This window comes from Condylostylus longicornis, unplaced genomic scaffold (genome assembly GCF_029603195.1).
Source record: "Condylostylus longicornis isolate FDR11 unplaced genomic scaffold, ASM2960319v2 ptg000046l, whole genome shotgun sequence".
NCBI classification, from domain to species: domain Eukaryota; kingdom Metazoa; phylum Arthropoda; class Insecta; order Diptera; family Dolichopodidae; genus Condylostylus; species Condylostylus longicornis.
In genome coordinates this window covers 2172580-2196303 of record NW_026578015.1, presented here as the reverse complement: position 1 = coordinate 2196303, position 23724 = coordinate 2172580, and the positions used below count along the sequence as shown (strand labels likewise).

The window sequence follows — 23724 nt, the reverse complement described above, 5'->3', positions numbered from 1 at the left end:
AAACTTTGTGTAAGCGAATTTTTAAATAATTATTGTAGAATTTTTTCTATGTATATTTAAAAATTTAAGTATTTGTACATATACATGTAGAGTTTATGTACATATATTAATTGCTCTTTATTCTGACAAATCTATAAATATATATGTACATTCAGAGATATCGAGTTATATATGTACGTAATCACTATTGCATGCAAACGAAATATTCACCCAAATATGTATACATATGTATATGTACATGTAAACAAAAGAAAGAAGAAATTAAAATAAAAATAGAATTTCTGACTGCTTTGTGTTAGATGGTGGTGGCAACCATGGACTCCTATAATGTACTCCTATAGAGAATAAAGATGACTGTGTGGCAACACATGCATTTTACATACATACATACATACATTTATTCATTTAATAATAATAAATTATTATATTGATTGACTGACGCGTTGAATGGAAAAATACCTTAAAAAATTTATAAAAAAAAAATTTAATTGGTCAATAACAACAGTTTGAAAAACAGCACATTTCTTTTGTGTTTTATTAAATTTGACTTAAAACATAACGTTTTTAAAATTATAACTTGCTAAAAAATAGAAAATAATACGAAAAAGCTGCTGAAGGAGTGATGACCGTGTCGAAAAGGAAGTGGTAAGACGTGCATAAGGATTTAAAAATGTAACGGTTCATTGACAGAATTTACTCAATTATGAATGATTTTTCTCAAAGAGTAAGTGAAATCGCCTTTTTACTTTTATTAAAATTTTGGCAGAATCTAGAGAATCGAATTAATATTTAGCTAATTTGACGTTTTAATATTTAATTTTTTCGACTTGCCGTTTATGATTTACGCGTCATAACAAAAAATTAAAAAACCCGGTTTGAAATGTCGGTTACTTTGATAAGCTATTTTAACGTGTTAATATGAAGCCACTAAAGAAATGAAAGTGAGTTGACATACATTGCACATATACATAGATACATAAGTATGTTTCTGTGTTTTTGCATGATTTGAAAAATATTTAAAATTTTGAAATATTAAATTGTCAAAGAATGACATTTGAAGGAAATTAAAGAACTATAAATTGAAAGGCAAAGAGACAGATGGAAATTATTGTTCTAAAAATATGGTTTCCTTACTATTTAATTATGCGTCACATTGTTGAGTTTTCAATTTTAAAAGGTCTACAATCTTTGAATGAATAGAATGATTATAGATTTTTAAGCCAATAAAAAGATTTTGTTTTAAATTTCTAGAAAATTTGCTAAAAAAACTACTAACAATGATTATGTGAGTATTAATAAATCACAAGAAAATTTATATAATAGAAAGAAAAATAATAAAAATACTTAAGAGTTAAGCAAGTAAAATGGAAAAAAACAAATTTACTGATAATCGATAACGATAATAATAGCTGTAAAATTGACACGTACTTATTTATTATGTCATTTTTTGTTTATTAAATTTTTGTTCATTTTTAAATTTTAAATTACTTAGACGGTAGGTACTTTTACTTTCTACTCATAATACTTATACCTTAAATTATATATGTATGTATGTTGGGAACAAATTATTGCACTTACAGTGTCACTGGACATTCTCAATTTTCTTTGGATTTCAAGCAAATTTCTCATTCTACCATTTATTATTAAAATTTTATTTTAAAAAGTTTGAAAATTTTTTATTTTTAAATACAATTTCTCTGTATACTTTTGGAAAATATTATATAGAAATAAATTTTATACTGGCATTAAATCCCAATTTATAAAAAATCTTATGGTCATCTAATGTAAAATTTCAATAAAATTGATAAATTATTTATTTAGGCAAAATGTGCAACACCTGTTCCTTTCAAAATTATAAACTTTTAAACATTTTTAATATAAAATTCGGAATAACGACTGAGAATCTTAAATTTTGTTTATAAAATGTGTAAAATTTTTCAATTTTAAATCGAAAATTATTATAAATTAAAAAATTATTTTCATTATTATAGTAAACAATTTCCAACGAAAACATTTTTCTTTTAATACCACCCATCTAGATTCAGCAATTAATATTTATTGCCTATTGGAAATTATAAGAAATGGGAATAAGTAATGTAAAGTAAATTAAAAACTTTGGGGAAAATAAACGGGAAAGCGCTACAGTGCTGCCACTAAGACTATTTAGATAATATAATTACGCTTCTTATAGTATAAGATTAGACGCTACATGTTAACGATTTCGAAATTAAAATTCCAAGTTATAATAATTAATATATTTAGTCGAAAATATTCAGATACTTATTAAATGTAGGTGGTACACTGGTACATGCGAAGTAAATTTTGAAGATATTTTGTTCACCATTTCGTAACCTGGTCTTCTACCTGCCTGGTATATATTTTAAGTATGTACATAATATGTATATAAATGTATGTATGTATGTATGTGTATGCAAACTTAAATTTCTAACAATACAAATAACTGAGGGAGAAACTGAAAAAAAAATAAATTTTTTTATATTTTGAAAAATATTTTAGAAATTTATAAAATTTCACAAAACAAACGAAAAAAAAATGAATTTTTGATGTTTTGTTACCTTGATTTTTAAGAATTTTACAATGTTGACAAAACAAAAGAAATCACAAACTTTCTTTTATTATTTGCTGACAACTTTTTTTTTTATTTAATTTTAAAACAATTCTCATTCACATTATTATTAAAAATTTTATTGTGAATATTTTGACATCATAATGAATCAAATTTTAATTTTAATTTAAAAAGCTTGAGGGTTATTTAAGAAATTTTTTTTTATTTCATATTGTAATATAAAATAAAAATTTACACAAGATTTCTATTATATTAAATATAATAAAGTAAAATATAAATAAAATTTTTAATAAGTAATTATTTTTAAATTTTCTATTTGAATTTTTTACTTTAAAGGTCAAATATAATTAGAATTATTCATTACTTACACCGCATTTAAAAGTGTTCACAATAAATTATTTTTAGATTTCTCTTTAAATAATAAAATAATTAATTATAATATTTAAAACAGGGTTGACTCATATTCCATTAAGGGGTAAGCAAATACAAGATACCCTAAATGTATTTAACAATATAAAAGTTTATAAAATCTCTAACCACTTGCATAAATTTATAAGCATAATAGTTACGAGGAGTAGTTATATGCAAATTTATTCCGGTAGATGACTTTAAACTTTAAATATTTAAAATTTCATTGCAGCATAAACACTCTTATTCCTTTAGTAAAAAAAGAACTTTCATTTAAATTAGAGTAGCAGTTTAGAGTAGTTTATAACCACGGAATAGTATTTGAGAGTAGTATGTATCCAATTTCGGATAGTGAATTGGAAAAATTTGTAACTCCGATGTAGTACGACGAGTAATGCGAGTGGAGTTGCGAGTAGTAATTTCTAATTTGATTTCAAATAACAATCAAGAACTGTTCAAAACAAAAAAAAACAATAAACGCCACTGACTACCAGTAATTTTAATTGAAAGAAAAAATAAATTTATAATAAAACTTAAAATAACAAAAAAATTTACAATAAGAGATTAATTAAATTTAATTAAAATAAAATAAAATTTTTTAATATTAAATATTTCATTAAAAATATTACGTACGTATAAAAGCGGATCTGGCAGACCTTAGGGAAAAAAAATAAGATAAATTTAAAGAAAATCCTTTAATACCAATTAAAATATATTTGAATGGGAATAACATACTCGTATTATTGTGAATGGGAAAAATATTCTGAAATTATTTTTTGAGAAAGAGAAATAAGTGTGTAAATACTCTAAAGTTCTCTCTTCATAAAATGTAATTGATTACTCGTACTATAAAATCGATATTCTTACCATTAAATATTTTAGTTCTTATCAAACAAATAAATATTAAACCCACTCAAACGAAAATTAAAAAAACAAATCAAATTTTTAAAAAATCAATTTTATTTTTTATGATCTTTATCAAATCAAAATAAAATAAAAATTAAATATTAAAGAAAAAAAATATTAAATTAAATTTTTTTTTTTTGAAAAGTAATCAATTTTTATATTACATATACATATATATATACATAAATATAATTTTGTACACACTCACACACTTGATTGTGAGTATGTACTTATGAAAGAATACTTATACTTAAACTTTATATATATTTATTTTTGAAGAGGAGACCCTTATGTTTTAAATTAAATTTAATTCTTATAAAAAAAAATACTCGTTGTGTAAATAATTTATTTTTATTGTTTCTCTCTTTTTAGCATACATTTCTAACAAAATTTTGAAGAAAAAAATGTGCTTATCAAAATATCATTTTTAAATTTGGGCCGAACGTTTACCTGCTCACAAAATTTCGTCTATAGAATATTTATAGAAAATTAAATTTATTCTCATACTAAGACTATATAAAAGATCTACTTGTCAACTCTTTTTTTGAAGTGATCCATATTAAGCAATTAAAGTTCAATCTCAAGACTGCTGTATCATAAGACTGTTTATATCAAGACTCATTGAACAGGATGTACCCTAATGTACAGTATTTTTTTGACTCGCATGTATTAAATTTCTCTTGCTCGTATTTACTGAATACATTTAATTTCTTTGATTAATGATTATTTGATGGTCAAATAAATACCTGAAGTTTGCAACTCATGAATGTGTAGAGTTAGTTTTTTTTTTCGCAATAGTCTGCAGGAGTTTGAAAATTTAGGAAGTTCTAGGTATTAAAAGAAAACCGATTTTCAACTTTCGTTTTTGCCAATTTAAGCCAAAATTGTTCAAAAATTAGCAAAAACATTTTATCTTGGAAATGTGCTTCTTTACCAATCATTATATATGAGTACTTCTTGCTTGGTTTATCATTCACTTCTAATCAATCTTAAACATTATTTGATATACTTTTTAAGTATAAAGGTATACTTATACAATTACATTATACAGGTAAAGGTAATCACGGTTTCATTTAAAATCATTTTCATGCTTTACTCAAATTATTTTGATTTTAATACTCTTAATAATAAAAATCGATAGGTATAACTGATGACACAAGTACTTATATATACTTATATAACGGAAAAGAAAAACGAGTACATATACTTATGTAAGTAGAAGATTAAAATATTTTCTAGAAATAAGAAAAAAGAAATTTTTTTAAATTAAATTTTAAAATTTTAGAAAAAAAATAAAAAATTGATTTATTCTCAATTTATAAATTTATATCCACATACATACATGCACGTACATTGACTTACATTATCGTTCATTTAATATTATAAACTGTATTACCTTACATTTGTTTACAGGGTGGTATAAGATAAGATTTTTAATATGAATGAATACATAACACTTTTATAATCTGATAAGAACTTTAAGTATTTTTCAAATTTAAAAAAATTTTTTTTAAGTCTTATTTATAGCTATGCTTATAGTCAAATGTCAGAACATAAAATTCATAATTGATTTATAATGTCTTTGGTATTAAAAATTGTATATAACAAAATCCCTCATTTAAATTTATCTACATATAATATGTACATTTATAATAAGAATTTTATAGTGTGTGAGCGTTTAGAAAAGATAACTGATTTTGACTTAATGGACTTATCAAAGTAATCACACATAAAAATTATACTTATTCCAATTGACTAGACTATGTATTTGACTAGACTAGAACTAGACTATGTATGCACGCATAATGGGAACACAACTATGTTCTCTTAAAATTATTCTCATATTAAAAAATTTCTATATGAAATCTGTTTGTGCAGGAAATTTTAGATTTTTACATTTATACGAGTAGGTATAGAGATTTTATAAATCGATGAACGTACAAATACTTGTATATACATATATACCACAAATGGTCGAATGAAGTGAGCCTAATTAATTATATTGTTTCCAATTTTGTTGTAAAATATGCTAAACGAAATAAATTTAAAAATTAAATAAAACAAAATTTTCCTACACAAAAGTACTATACTTAACTACATACGAGTATACCCACATTTATTCAATAAATATTAAAAAAAAAAATTTAAACAATGAAAATATTTTCTCTTCTCTTTTATTAAATTAAAATTATGCTTCATATTTTCTCTTTAAAATTCAATCAATCGAATTATTTCAATAATCGAATTATTAATAAATGAATTCAATAAATAATATCGAATAACAGGTGAACCACGTGCAGATATACTTAGTAAAATATTTTTATACTTTTATATACGAGTACATATGTACATATAATAAAAGGTATATAATAATAAATAATTTTATTAATAATTATAATAAAATTAATTGTAATATTCCATATAATTCAATTAATTAAGAGCTATACCATTTTTATTTATAATGAAAAAATTCAGCTTAATAATTTACTATACTTTATATTATATAATTAAACAATAATATATTTTAGTGTATATAGATACAGTAAACGAGAATGATGTATGGCGTAAACGATTTAATCCAGAGCTCTACCAGCTATACGGCCATCCAGATATCATAAAAGTAATGAATATCTACAGTACAATGAAGTAGACTACAATTGGCAGGACATATAGAAAGAGTTGCAAGTAATTATCAATCAAAAGTAATACTTTATGGTAGGAGTAATGTCTTTATATCTAACAAGTCCCAATACTCAATTTTTTTTACGAAATATTACGAATTTTTGGTCTCGTTGTTGGTTTTTTCTTTAAATGCCACTGATCGTGTCATATTTTTTATTATTTTTTTCTTTTTTTTTACGTAAAAAAGAGATTAATATTTTAAAAAATCTCAGGATATTATACACATTTTTTGAAAAGCTTCCCATTTAAATTCTATTGCATGAAAAAGAAAGAAAGGTAGGAGGAAAGAAAAAATGATAAAAAATTTCAAATTCATATTTCAGTATGGTTTCAAATGTTAATGAGGAAGGATGTATGATTTTTCATGCACATTTTGTATTTAACAATAAGGCAAGTTGAGTAGTGTCGGCTAACAAAAATGTTATTAAAAGTAATATAGGTTGACACATTTCAACAATTTGAATTATCTCATTTCGGTTATTTATACGTTACTTATAAAATTGTTTCAAATAATTTCAGTTAGTTTTTAAGTTATTAAAAATAAATATGTATGTACCTACTTCCAATAAATTTTTTTTTAAATAATTATTTTAAAACTATTTCAAACATGTATGTTTTTCATATTTTATTAGCAGGTAAACAAGAGCAATCTATTTATAAAATGTCCCTGCATGTGTATGTATGACCTATCTTAATTCTAAACGGAAAGAATTTTAAAATACCTGAACAAAAATTTTAAAATACCTGTTATTTTACAGTCGGAATTTTCGAGTCATTTGGTAAAATACCATTTATTTCAAAAATAGAAAAATATTCAAATCCGGTCATAAAAATATATGATTGTTTTTTCCAAACATTTTAAATATTTTTTTTTTCTTAGGTAATTGATATAAATGATAGTAAGTTTTTAATATTTTTTCAAATAAAAATAGAGGTAAAATTTTGAAGTTTATATAAAATTTGTATTTAACAGTTAATATTTGATTGTATTTTAGATATTATTTTCTAATTCTCTCTTCAAATTTTTTCTTTACTAGGTATTTATATCAATATTTAAGAATTATCTTTCATTAATTATATTTTCAACTTGACACCACAGTTACTCCCCATATCTTGAGTTAACTTACCCTATGAGAAAAAAAAGCTGTTCACTTAAAAATAATGAAATGCTTTCAGTAACATATAAAACGTTGAAGGCGAAGGATGTGCTTGTTGTTTTTCCGCTTTTTTTTAAATTTTAAAATAATTATGAATGAAAATATTGATATATTTTTTTGATTTTTCAAATACAGTTTCTAAATTTTATCTGCTTTATAATAAGTGTGAATTTATTTTAATATTTCTTCTCAAAAAATAGCCACTTCGATTTAAAAAAACCCATATCAAATAAGGTGTGCTTTCAAGTTTCTCTCTGAGCATTGGGACTTGTTAGATATAAAGACATTAGTAGGAGTGATCTGAAACGAAAAAAAAGGTCATCCCAAATTAAAATAGATAGACAACGTAAAAATAGATGCTCGCTCAATAGGAATAACAAACTGGAGAACATCACCCAGAGACCGGTTCTCGTGGGGGCATATAGCTTACAATAAGCGAAGACCCTACCGTTGCCCATCCAGTCATGATGATGATGATGTATATATATGTAGATAGTGAAGCACAAAGATATGCTAAGTATCAAATTTAAAATTTTACAGCAGAGCGTTCTGAAAGTTAGGAAACATCTTCAGTTGTTCATTTACATTTCATACATACAATTTTAATTAATTTAACTTTTTTGTAATATTATTTGTTAAAAATTAAGATAATTTGTAAAAATCATAAAATTCCAAAAAAAAAATTCCAATTAATTATTATTAAAAAGTCTTGCAATTCCTTTTAAATTATTTTACCCTAAAGGCTATATATAAGCATTAATAAAATGAAATAATAACTTATGTAAAAAGAAAAATAAAATCCAAGAATAAATTTTGAAATCAATTTAAAGGAGCCCAAAGGAGTTTAAGGACCAAAATATAAAATACAATTTTAATTAGAATTCTTAGAATTTCCAATTTTTGTATTTTCGAACAATATTAAAGTGGATATTGATGACATTTAAGTAAAAATTTAGTTTGTAGTTTGTATAGGAACATAAACTTACACGTATAGTTAGAAGTATATGACAATATTTACAACTTATAAGTATACCACCTATACATACCAACGTTATTAAATATTCATAGTTCAATTCGTTTTTTAATTCGTTCTAAGCAATTATTGATTTTGTAATTAAGTAAGAGTCTGATTTTATGGATAAATTAATTAAAAATATATTGATTATTTATGTATTTAAGTATATAATAAACAGAACTATTGAAATACTTTAATACTTAACAAAAAGGTAAAGAAGTGATGTGTGATAAACTGGTAATTTGCTGAGTTCTATTCAGAGTTGCTGGTGATGGATCAAAATTGGGTTCGTGCTATTACTGAGAAGGCGGTTACACGTATTGGGTTCGTGCGACGATGAGAAGGCGGTTACACATATTAACTAAAACTAACCTACTCTGGCCGTCAGAGGGCGAAAATGGTTTGAGCTTGGCAGTGTTCGGGAACTCAGATTTTAGGACAAAACAAAACTCTCAGAGGGATATTTTCGGGTATTTGTTTGGGACCGGTATAGTGTGAATAGGATATGGTAAGGCTGAAAGTCATGGTTAGAGGAGTAAAATTCCGTTAACCCATATCTCTCTTTAGTATTCGACAATCTACAATGAACTGAGTTCTATTTTCCTATTGAATTTTACTTTGTTCGTTCATTGACCACAAAAATTTTATATAAATACCTTTATTAAAAATTCAAATGCTACATTAATTCAATCATTGATTTTAAACAATTTAAAACTAATTATATTACATGTTATATAAATAAATATAATTTTAATTAAACTAATAAATATTTTAATACACACATGAAGTTATCGGAAGAGGATGTTTTACATTGTAATCATATTTAAAAATCTGTTGAAAAATTTATAAAAGAATTTTTAAAAAATTGGCATAATATCAACTAAATAAGAAATTAATTTAAATATTTACTTATAGGACTCAGTAAAATAAGAGTAAAAGAAATAACCACTGAATTTTCATTAAACAAATATTAAGGAAATAATGTCAAAATTTAATCACAAATAATTGCTGATTCAACTATTTAATAACAGTTTAAAGTTAAAATTCAGTTGCTCCACCATTTTTATAATAGATTTAAATGGCATTAGATTATATAAGTAGTGATTTTATTGAGAAATTAATTACTTAATGCTATTTCATTTGATCTTATTGTATGACATCTCTTTGCATGTTTTTATATTTAATTTTAATGTACGTGTTAAGAATACAATAGAAATGCTTAATAAAAGGACTAAAATCACAAAATTTTAATATAAAAATGTTAATTTCAATGATTTGTCATTAAAAAAATGCTTGAATACCATCCAAAAAAAAAAATATAAATTCTTCAGATTTAATTTGACGTATATGTATGTGCATGTACATACATAAATTTAATTATAAATATATTTAATATTAAATTTGACATAGAATTATTTTTGGATTATAAACATGAAAAATTATTTTATTTTTAATTCTTTCTTATCATTTTCATTAGGCAATTTTCATATACGACATAGGGCTTACCTATAAACTGCAAATTATTTTATTATTAGACTGAAAAAATTTGACGTTCATCAGAAATAATTTTTATAATCAATTTTGTACCATGATTTCATAATCTGTTGCAAACGCAAAAAATTAGTTCTTGTAATTTACAAAATTTTATCAAAATTTTAAAATTTTAAAATTAAAATATTTTTTAATAATTTACCCAGTTTATTTTCTATGCGTCACTGTTACTTTTTATATTAATCAATGACAAATGCAAATAATTCCAAGAAGCGATAATTCTGACATTGATGACAAAAATTATCAACATATGAACGCCAAATTGTTAAGGACTATAAAAAGTACCAAACATAGCTAAGTTTCTACTTAAACATAGAGTATACAATTGCAACATAGTCTATTTCAATCCGAAATGCCGAAAAGGCGCGATAAGAAATTTAAAAAATACTTTATACTTAACATTTTTTATTTTGATTTGCATTTAATTATGCATTAAGAAACTATATGTTTGTTCAATATGATAAGAATTTGTCATTACATTTAAATTTTAAATTGAATCTCTTTGGGTGGTCATTATACAAATTATGTTTTATTACTTATATAGCTTTCATAATCAAATATAGTATTCAAGTAATAATAATTACTTTTATCAGAATATTACTGTTTTAACTACTTATACGTAAATGAAATTAGGGAATTCATAAAACTATTATTACCGGATATTATTAAAAATTTTCTCACAAATGATGAAGTTGATTTTTTTTTTTGATTTTATAATTTTTCAATTATTTATTTTGTTTTTAAATATGAAACGGAAATATTAAAGTTGGCAACTATATAATACTTATAATGAATGAATTTACATATTTAAGTATATATGTAAGTATATACCTATTTTATACTTAATTGTATTCTTATTTGTATTCACAGTGAATCAAAAAAATATTTAAACACGTAATAATTTACACTTCATATAACAATAAGCTTCATATTAACAATTTTACACTAAAGCCACTCAAATTACATTCCGTTCCCAAATCCATTTAAAATGGAAAAAAATGGTAATTGTTAGAATTTAGACGAGAAATAAATTTAAATAGTGATTTATTATATCGCCCTTGTTAATATAAGTAACTGTTTTATATCGCCATATTATTTTAGCAATAACTTTGTGCGGGAAAAATTTGTTTTGAATTCACAATAGTAAGAATAAAATTCAAACTACATAAATCAATTTTCATATTATTTTCATATGTCATAGTTTATGTCAATTATAAAAGCAAATGTCATTTAAATGTCATGAATTTGTCAAAAAATTAAATATTTCATTATTTTTTCTAATGTTGACACTGGATTAAATTTTAAGTAAAGAACTAAAGCAATTACAAAATTTTAATAAAATGCAACACTTAAATTTAAAAAAAAATTAAAGAAAAAGTCAAAATTGACAAGTTCCATAAATGAATTTCTATTGTCAAACAATAATAATTTCCTTACTTAAATGTGATACTGCGTACTTGATATATAAGTTCCTATACAATGTTATAAATGAAAAAGTAATAAAAAATTGAATTTGATCCCTTTAAGAAATTCAATTTGAATTTAAAAATCAACACTTCCCTTTCATTTTTATTGTATTATTTTAATTTTATCTCAATATTTTTATATATATTTATATAAGTATATATGATTTAATGTCAGCATTTTTTTATATAAGTAAGTAATGGAATTTTTTATTAAGAATTTACGTATTATGAGAAAAAATTAATGAAAATAATATTATTCATAGTAATGACGCAATTGAACAAATCTTTTAAATGCAATTACTTATACATTGTAATTCCATATTATATAGAATTTGACACGGTTTTTAAATTCCTTTCAGCTTCAAACATGAATTGCAGAATTTAGTTGGAATAAGCAATAGAACCCTGAATTGTAATGATCTTCGATCTATTTCATTAAAATGCATTAATTCTAAAATTCAACTTAATATGAAAATGCCAGGAAATTGAGTGGTCTTGTATAACAGCATGTTCCTATTCAATTCCGAAAATTTTACTTGATTTTCATAAACGCAATACTGCAAAGCAATAAACTGTAAATACATAATAAGCAGTTCATATTATTTAACTGTGCTACACATACTAATTTCATTATATTGCTCATATTTTAACAGTTTTTATTGAGCAAACTAGACAAACTTGTTAAGTACAGCACCTTTGCATATCGGCGCTATACTGCCTTCATCGAAAGGTTTATTGTCATCAATGAAATTGTTAAAATTTTATGAACAATAAAATCATTAAAATTAAATTTATGTATAGAATAATGTACAAACACATACATAGTATATATGTATATATACACGTACCTATGCATATGCTTAAAAACATCTTGCATTTTATACGTATACGTAATGCCTATTTACCTATCTGAATGTTACAAGCTACATACGTATACTAAAATGAATGACTGTATTTGCATACCTATAATATACATTACAAATTATAAATACATAATGAAAAAATAAGGATTGGGGGAAATAAATAACAAAAGCAATCCAGCTTTTTACAATTCAAATACTTACGTCTTGTATTTCAGTTATATATACATACATATACGTACATAAAATAAGATGAACAGAGAAAAACAAGGGCAAATGAAATTTTCTCTTGAATGAATGAAAAAATTTCAATGTTAAGGCCAAGGACATGACCTACTTTATAATTTCACTCCTGTAATCATAATGAAGTTTTCATATACACACATACACACATATCCATTCAAATATTATCTTGTATACTCTACGTATTACGTTAATTTTTTCTTTTTATTCCTGCAATTATTTATCGATGTGTATGTGCTATATTGTTGACACATTTTTACCTTTACTTTTATACCTTTTAATATTTTATCATTAATATACTTGCATATTTTTTTTAAATAAGTATTTACAAATTTTATACGTATAATACTTAAGAAGTATTTCAAAGTCACCGTACTTAATGCAACTCTAATGAAAAGGGGGACATTATTGTCAAACCAAAAATTTTGTTAAGTACTTAAGCAGTACAATTCAATAATTTTATACTTAGTGCAAATTTTTTTTTAATAGTTTTGTTAAAAATTTTAAATTTTCTTCAATTTGTTCCAAGTTTCTGGAATTGGAACAAATGTCAATGTAATTTGACATACTGTTATTTGAATCTGACACGGTTTAAGGTAGGTTTTTCATTGAAATTAATTTTTTAAAATTTTTTGAAAATTATTACTGAAAATCATGCTGCCTCCAACAGATATTTAACTAATGCCTTTAATCGATAAATAGTAATTAATAGGAAAATTAATTTACTAGAATGCACCGAAAAATTATAAACTTAAGGTACTGTTTAGATAAGTGTACGACAAAATCTAAACTTTAAACAATAAAAAAATCTAATTACTATTTACATATCAGACTGAAATTATTTGATATAGCTCTGGCTTTACCTCAAAATTTAAAAAAATTGACGTAAAACAACGAAAATTATAACCAAAAATAAACCAGCTGATCGATGTTTAAAACTTTCCCAAAATATTAATTATCACTATTATAATTTTTAAAAATATATCAGTAAACAAATCAATAAATGACAATAGAATAATTTCTATCAATTACCGTTAGGAAATTCTGATGTCAAACAGTGTTTCTGATGCAGGATTAAATCTTGGAACATCATATGACAGATAATAACTATTTTTTAAAATAAATATTTAAATAACCTCAATAAATATTTTATTTAAGGGTGAGTACTTACTCTCCTTGTTGGCTGCTATAGTTAGTCATTCATAACAAAAAAAAAATAAATTACTTGATGACATCATCTTTTTACTCAACATCGTGCAAGTATACGCAATACACGATTTAGTAACCTTGACCTTATGAATAATTTTTTTTACTTTTTTGTTTAATATTATATTTTTTGGAACAAACAAAATCAAGGAGCAAAGTTACATACAAATTCAAGTCCTTTTAAAAAATATATTTTTTTTCTTTTTTGATCTTATTGAAATAAAGCATCACTTTGTTGCCTTTGAATTTGGCAATATAAAAAAGTAAAAATAAAAATAACAAAACCACATAAGAGAGAAGACAATTATAAGAACTTTTGTATAAGAAATTAAGAGCAAAAATTTTGACAAGGTCAAAATCATAACCATTTGGAAAAAAACAAAAAAAAAATATTGCAAAATATCCAAAAACAAATTTTTATTTTGCTTTTATATTCCAATATTAAATAAAATGTAAACTGGTCCTCACTACTCCATATGACAAAATATTGGCATATAAATAAATATAACGTTGATTTTGCTGCAAATTGACATAACTCAAAAAAATACGATTTATACGATACGATTGAGTAATACAGAAATATAAGCACTTAAAACACTTCAATTTCATGGCAAAAAAATGTCGTTTTCTTAGCTTAAAAATATTGTCGGTTACAATAAATTAAGATTCAATTTTCACAAATATGCAAATAAGTATTTCAATTAAGTCAGTGTTACAACAAATAAACGATATATAGTAAAAGTTCACAAAGCTGGGGAAATTCAATTGAACGAAATTTTCCAGCTCAAACAGCTTTCCAGAAAGTACAAATGCAAATATACGCAGTCCTTCTTAATTTGATCAACATTTAATATGCAATAGCCGCCGAAATATAATAATGAAACAATCAGTAATGGCATTTCGGCGAGAAATTTCACAATTTCCTACATTGCCATAGGTTACAGATATATGTATGAATAATTTCAAAATTTACAAATATTTCATTCAGATGTAGTGTCTAACAAATTTTTCAGTTTTCTCATGCAAAAAATTTCAAGGGACAGCAGAATTTGAAATTTTTATTACAAATACAAGTTTTTTTTCTTTGACAGTGTCCATTTCTATAACAAGTTTTACTGATACATAGTTGTATAGTTAAATAATTTATAAGAAAAATTCTTGTAAACTTTCTTAATACTTGTCATAAGTATGTAAATATCATGGGGTTACTTTATAAAAATAATTCAGTTTTTACTAATATTGTGCTACATACTTATACAATTTATATTTTATACTTAAGTGTTAAATTACTTTAAGTTTAATCATATTTGATCTAATAAAATAAAATTACTTCCATACATACATGTATACATAAATACTAATGTAATTTGCCTGGGCATAATTTATTGATGTTAAATAAAGTAGGTAGGTATAAACATCCAGTATAATAATAATAATAAAAAGGGTGACTCACAATCAAAATAATGAATAAAATATTTTATACAAAGTAACAAAATCAACAAAAATTCAAGAAATAAAAAAAAATAAAACTTTTGCTTTCATTTTCAAGGTGAACAGAATAAAATTGTTGTAAATAGCTATGTAGGTAACTAAATATTTATAACTGTTATACTTACATACATATATAAATTTTCTTATATTGCTCTAATAAACACATACAAGTAAAATAAATTTAACAATAATAAAAAAAATTCAATAAATTTTATATAAAGAGAATATAAATAAAAAAAAAATAAGGATTAAATTACAAAATAAAAATTTTTACACATCCCTGTAAATAATCTCATATATACAAAATAAGTAATGCTATATAAGAAATAAATGGTTATTTTTTACTTATTTCTTAAATTTATTGTGTAACTTAAAATTCATTTGAAATAAGAAAATAAAGAGAATGCAAAATTTTGGGTACACATAAGATTATTTAAGGTTGTTTAGAATTTTTTTTTTTCAGATTTAATGAGTTTTTATAAATCATAAATTTTTTAAGTTGAAAAGTAAAATTACCCTATAGGACCCTATTTTAAGCAAATATTTGTAAGTTTTTTTTTGAAATTATATTACAATAATGTTCGTAATTATTTAACTGTAGGATTTGATGTGCAACAAAATATCCTGCCCTCCCGTTATAGAGCAACAAGAGGAAACTGTGTTCAGTTATAACCACAAATTTTAGGCAGATTTATGATTAATGAAATTTTTAATTTTGCAACTGTTTGATTGCTTATTTGTTTTACATAGCTTATTTATGTATAAGCAAGCGCGCACACATGCAACTGTATGATCTCATGTACTTAATTAAGCAATCAAACAAATTTGTAATTTTTTACAAACTGTTTGATTGCGCTCAATGATTTTACAATTTTTGCGTATCTAACTGAGCCCAAATAGCTTTATGTTGACAAAAATTTCAAACAGATACACAAATGAAATTTCGAGTTGATGATTTTGTAGATTAAGATTATTGAAATATACATACATAGGTATACTATTAATGACAACTGTAATATCAGAATTGAATTTTAGAATCAATTATTGTGTTAAATTTTGTTTATGCTTCAAAGTTTGTACGCACGTATTCATACATATGTATATATGTGCGTACGTAAGTTTTGCCTATGTAAATATAAATGTATAGAGTAGTAATAAATATTTATTTAATTTAACATTTTAAGGCCTAAATAAATATAATCTTAGGGCAGGTATACATTATATATAAGCAAATATAACATTATTATATTTGCTTATATATATATACAAAAATATTATTTAAAAACATTTTTCCTTTGCTACATATTTACTTAAATATCAATATACTTAAGCCTTTTAATAAGTACTTGTATGGATGTATACGTATATATTGTATATTTATTGATAAATTGATAATCATTATTATTTTTAATAAGTAATAAAAAAATTATAGGAGGAAAAAATGCCTAGAGTCAGAGAGAATCTTTATCTTGTACATATTTAGCTCAATACACACAATTATAAACACGTATTACGTAATACATACGTATATACTTTTGCATGTAGGTGTATATCGTATCACGTATGAATATTTATCATCTGGTAAAAAGGTATTTTATAATAAACACTTAAATTCTTAAAAGGAATCAACGTATACCTACCTCTGTACTTAACGTATATAAGCAAATTTAGAAATTTAAAAGATGAAGAAATAAATCAAGAAATTTTCTTATTTTATTACTCTTTTTGTCAAAGGTTATTATATACTTATAAGTATTATCAAAAATTAAATATGTATATACAGTGAACACCCATCTTTTCATACAAAATTATAATACATAGGAAGCAAACAAAGAAATTAACAGGCCAACAAACAAATAAATATAAATAAAAAGTAAGTGTAATGTCAAAACGAGAAAAAAAAAACAAAATCGCAAATATTGACGTCATATTTATTAGAGTACCCGAAATACAATAACAACAAAACCAATAAGTATGATTTTTTTTTCTCTTATTCTCTTTCTTTCATTCTTTTTTTTTTTTTTTGCTAAATATAAATAAGTATGGAATTATTATGGACAATATGTTTGAGCTCCTTTTCTAAATTATGTATTTTATTCCCCACGTAGGCATGTATGTACATGCCGTATCGTTACGTATGAAATTATGTTGGAAAATACGGCACAGCGCGTAGGTACCTAAGAATATCATATGAATATAAAATAATAAAATACACAAAACAAATAATTATAATATAAAATAACAAAAACAAGTGTAAACAAAAAAAAAATATTATGTAAACTTATATGGATGTATGTGAATTTGTAGTTATAAACATAATATCAAGAATTTCCCTAATAGGGAGGTATGTGTATACAATGTATATAAAGCTCCAGAAAGCAAAAATATTGAAAGAAAAAAGCAAAATTCTGATAAACCAAAAAACCCCAAAAATCTATAAAAGATTTCACATTTACATTAAAACAAAATTTCAAAAAGTAAAAAAAAATATAATATAACAGTATAACATAACAGTATTATATAGTAATAATAATAATAATAATATAAAGATAAACAACGCCATCTCTTATAATAGATGAAAACAACGTCAAGGTCGTTTCGAATACACAACAATAATACACCATATTATAATGGTATATACGCCTATGATTGCGTACATACATCCATACATTATTAACTACATACACTACATACATATGTATAAATTTTTGTATACAACAAAATAATTAAGCTACGCTTTAAAATAAATTTGTATGTAAACATAAGAGTAAAATAATAAAGGTATGCGTATAACTATAAATGCACATCATATTTTTAGTACATAACTATTCCGATTTGCCAATACTCACATGAACATTATGTGCGCAAGCAATATGTATGTGTATACACGTATGTCCAATAAGTATAAAATTATATGTAAAAATGTCGTAAAAATATAGTTATTATTGAGTCCCCAATAATATGTTATAAGGCGTACATATATCCCTCGATAATTGCAAACTTATATCTAAATATTTTTGACTTAACTATACATATTTCATGCATTACACACATAGGTAGGTAGGTATATAAACTTAAAACGAAAATAAATCAAACAATCCGTTTGATATAATACATATACAATCTAAGTTTATCAAAAATCAGCATGTTATGCACACATACATCCATACTTATAAAAATAAACTTTATACACTTTAATAAATTTTTAATATTTAATTATTTTAAATATCAGGAAAATTATAGTTAAATGTCCGTCCCCCTTATAATGAATATGCACTAAAATTTGACCAACGTCAATGATTTGATCAAGATTTATTTACATTATAAAAAATACATATTTTGTCAAACTTCTAACTTTTAGTATAGTAAATGTCATAATTACAGCTGGATTGCAAAATCGTTGCCCCACATCTAAGCAACTAAATTAAATTCCAATCGATTGCGGTAAATTGAACTTAAAATTTCAATAATTATAGGTTATGTAAGTAAATCAGAGCCACTCACAGATGTAAAGTTTTCCAATCTTACGTCAAATTAGGTTTATTTCTAATTTGAAGTAAATTTATTTGTACAAAATAAATTTGCCGGTAATTTTTAGTTTATCTCAATCTTTGGTCAAAGTTTACACCATATTTTTTTTTTTTAGGAAATTCGATTCTAAAAGATATTTAATCTCAAACTTATTATTTTTAATTTTATTGTATGAAATAAAATTTATGAATGAATTGAACCAAATTTTCGCCTTTTAAGATTTTTTTTTTTTTTATTAAATACTTAAATATTCTTTTACATTAATGGTTTTTTTTTATGTATCAGAATCAAAATTAAGTAATCAACAAAAATAACAATAGAATTTGTATGAAAAAATAAACAAAAAAGAAAAGGAAAAAACATTCGATTTTTAAAAATTATTTGAAATTCTTAGAGAAACTAAAAAACATTTCATTTTGTTTAATTTGAATAGTGTTAAATTTCACTAAATATTTTTGCTCATGAAATTGAAAAAAATAAAACTTAGGGCTCTTTTTTGAAATCGCGAGGTACGCCGAAAAATTCAACTCAGGCGTATCAGAAATTAAGAGATGTTTTTAATCTAAGAGTTGTTTCTAAGGGTAAAGTTGGAATAATAGAAAATCTTAATTCAAAAATTATTTGAATTAACTAAAATTTCAAGTTACAAAATTCTACTAGCTTAAAGTGATTGAATAATACAATTTAAATATAAAAGCTAAAATTTATATATAAATTATTTAATAATTAAATTACCTAGTACTTCTTACCTTTCATGTTTTCCAAAATAATTGTGATCATTATTATTATTGTTATTATTATTATTGTTATTACCATTCGAGAAATGTCTTAATTTTGTTGATTCAAATATTACTTGACTCTTCTCTGGATGATCAATATTATGTTGATTATTATTATTATTGTTATTATTATTATTATTATTATAAAGGTTAATATTATCATTATTAGAATTTTCCATTAGTAATAAATCTGATGGTGATTCAGATCCAGATGATGATGATGATAATGTTGATGATGATAACATATCATTTATATTATTAATATTTTTATTATTATTATTATTGTGATTATTATCATTTAAATTATCATTATAATAATCATTTAAATCGATAGCAGTACTACTAAATATCATCATTGATGTAGCATTTATTTCATATATATTTTCATTTATAATATAAAATATAAATAAACTTGAAAATATTATATTAAATTTAAAATTAAATAAATTATTTATTTTTATGAATTTTTTTCTTTCATAATATTTTTTATTATTATTGTTATTATTAATTTTATTATTTTTATATAATAAATTATAATTATTATTTTTTAAATTTATATTATTCATCATATTTACATTATTATTATTATTATTCTTATTATCATCATTTTTATAATTATAATTATAAATAATTGAATTTAAATGAATTTTATTAAAATTTATTAAATTTTTTATAAATAATAAAAAATTATAATAGAATTTATATAATTGATATAATATTATTACTAACAATTTATATAAAAAATTATAATAATAATTTATAATTTTTAATTTTAAATATTTACAATTTTTTTCTTCATTTTCATTATTATTATTAGTTTTATTATTATTATTATTAAAAATTATATTAATATTATGTTTTTTTAATTTTGATTTAATATCAATATTATAATTATAATAGCTACTAGTCCGATATGAATTTTTTAATTTAAAAATTTTCCACATATTTTAAATTTTTAAAATGAAAATTGTCAATTTTAATTTTTCTTCAAATATTTTTTTGGAATATACTTATATGTATAATGTTGATTTGAATAGATTTAAAGAGTAGACAAAATTAAGACAAGTTTTTCTTCTTATGATCAATTCTTCCTATAAGAAAAAATATTTATTTATAAATGCATACTGTAAACTGCCAATACACAGCGCAGCACCCTTAAGAAAATGTTTGATATTGTAATTGTGATAAGTATCTCCTGTAATTTTGGCCGCCAAAAATTAAATTCATATAAGTTTAGAAAACTTAAAATGTCTATTTTTTCTCAAAAATGTTATTGGATTTTTATGTTTTTCACAATAAATTATAAATTTATATAGAAAACCGTGAGAAGTAGCCACTCTCCAGTACGCAGCATCCCTAAACCTATTTTTAACATCCCAGTACCCAGCATAGCATCCCATATTTGGACATTTTCTCATTTTTTTTTTTAGTTTTGGGTAATTTTGTATAGTAAAATTTATTACCCGTTTAAATATAAAGAAAAAAATATAATAAAATCTACGGTTGTAAGAAAGTAGCATCCAAAATTGCGTTATGGAAATAATGTTCAAATAAGCTCCAGTAGACAACATTTCCATAAATTTAGTTAAAATATACTAAATATATATATTTTTTTTAAATTATTGATTAAAATTAATCTTTCTTGTAGACCGAAAAATATTAAATATAAAAGTTTTCTTAAAAAATTTCGAAAAAAAGAACACTATTCCTTGACAATTACACTTTTTATATTATAAATTTGGCGCAAAATATTATAAAAAATTTTTAACAAATAAATATGATTGAAATAGAAAGAAAATAATAAAAATTTTAGTTTAATATTCATTTAAATAAAAAATATAATTGTATTTTTTTTATTTATTTTTTGCATTAAAATCAAGAGATGCTGTTGCGTATTGGAGCACTATTACATATAGACGGGCTTACAGTTTGTATTTATTTATAAATATATAGATAGTAAATATACATAGTTACATACGTAAATCGTTGTTATAAGAGTCTAACAATAATGCACCTTTAATTTTAAAAATCATTCTATGCTTAGGTGCTAAGATCACTTTAAATATATAAAAAAAAAAGGCGCTCGAAAAAAAAGCTATGCATATTATAACAGAATTAAGTTTGCTAAACAAAAATCTAAAACACAAACTTATAAACAATAATAAATTAAATTTTCGCGCTTAATTTCTATTTTACTATTATAAGATACCTACGTTATTCCTATACCTATAAATAATTAGAAATGTGCAACAATATTTATATAGGTGGGTAATTACCCACTAAGTATTTTATTCAAAAATAAAATTTATATGGAACACAACAATGCAAAAACAAGAAGATGAAGAAGAAGAGGAAGGAGTGGACTAGGATATTTTATTTCTCAATTTTATATTTTCATCAATTTTTTTGTTATTATTTTAAAAATTGATTTAATAAAAATAATTCCATAAAGTATGGTAGGTAATTTATTGATTTTTTTCCTTTTTCTATTTTTTATAAAAATAAGCTAATTATAGATTCTTTATAAGTAAACAAAATATTTCAACAAAAAATTTTGTACTTTACGCACTTTTTATTTATTTATAAATGAAAACACACAATATTACTTTAGTATATTTGCAATAAATATGAAATTTCTATTTGATCATATGGCCGACCAGCTAAATTATTTTAATTAGTTATTTTGTATTAAGAATATTATTCTTGCTTCCATTTCGCTGAAGATTTAATTAATAGGTAATTTAAAAATTTATTTTCTTGCCTTGAGTAGCTAGTAATTGGATCTAATCAGTTCTAGATTTTACAATACTTTTTTTATTACTTTACTTTTATTATTATTATTATGGTTTTTTCTTTTTGTATAGAAACTTTTGCACTTATAATAATTTCTTTAATAGAAAAGCTCTTTCAATTGACAAAACTTAAATAAATTATTAATAAAAAAAAAAACACGAAATACATGTGTATGCAAAGATAACACTCTTTTTTTTCTATAAGATTTTATTTTATTCAAAATGTTAGTTTAGGAGGATTTGGGAAGAAAAAAATTTTCTACTGTAATTATAATTTATTTTTTAATTATTTTGAAATCATTCTTTAAATTTAAAAATAGAATTTATTTAGGTTAAACTTTAAAATTTTATTTTAAATTTATTACACAGGAAAAAATCAGAAACTTTTCTCACTTTAAAAAAAATATTAATTTTTTTTTTTCTATTTTCCTTTGGTTTTTTTTTTTGTTAATTTTTTCTTTTCCCAATATGTAATAAGAAAATGTAAAAAAAAAAAAAAAAAACACTGACTTATTGCGCGACACGCATTCAACTCAACTATTATCAACTCAATTTTTCTCAATATAGTAAAATTTTACAAGTTAAAAAGAGAGAAAAATTAAACAAAACAAAAAACAATAATAATAATAATATAAAAAAGATTTTCTGACAGATATTAACGAAATATGACATTTCAGAACGAATAAAACATGAACTTAAAAAATTTATTATTTTCTTATTTATTTTTTTTTATTTTGTTTTGGATTTTGAATGGAAAATTCACCTGTTCTGTCATTCCTATCTATTAGAAAATATGTACTCATGCTCTTTTATGTCAAAAATATTTTTGTACCATAAAATATAATACATGTATATATTTTATATGTAAAATAATTCATTCACAATAGTATTTTATAAAATTTCTATCGAATGTAACCCAGCATTTACACGTACAAGTTACTTGCAAGAAAGTTGCAATACATACAAAAATTTTACTAACACATTGAAATATTTCTACTTGCTTGTTTACTTGCAGTTCAACTTGCAAGAAAATTTTGCTGCCAGTAATTT

General features: G+C 22.7%; 1 protein-coding gene across 2 annotated transcripts in view; it reads right to left on the bottom strand.

Moving 5' to 3' along the window:
* LOC129610679 (unextended protein-like) overlaps positions 1–20136 on the bottom strand; it is a 47269-nt gene extending 27133 nt beyond the window's left edge. For both annotated transcript variants that reach the window (XM_055523325.1, XM_055523326.1), the window contains exon 1: positions 19853–20136. In XM_055523325.1, the coding sequence (XP_055379300.1) occupies positions 19853–20127 (275 nt within the window). In that variant the 5' untranslated portion in view covers positions 20128–20136. The remainder of the gene's footprint in view (positions 1–19852) is intronic.
* Positions 20137–23724: the final 3588 nt, after the last annotated feature.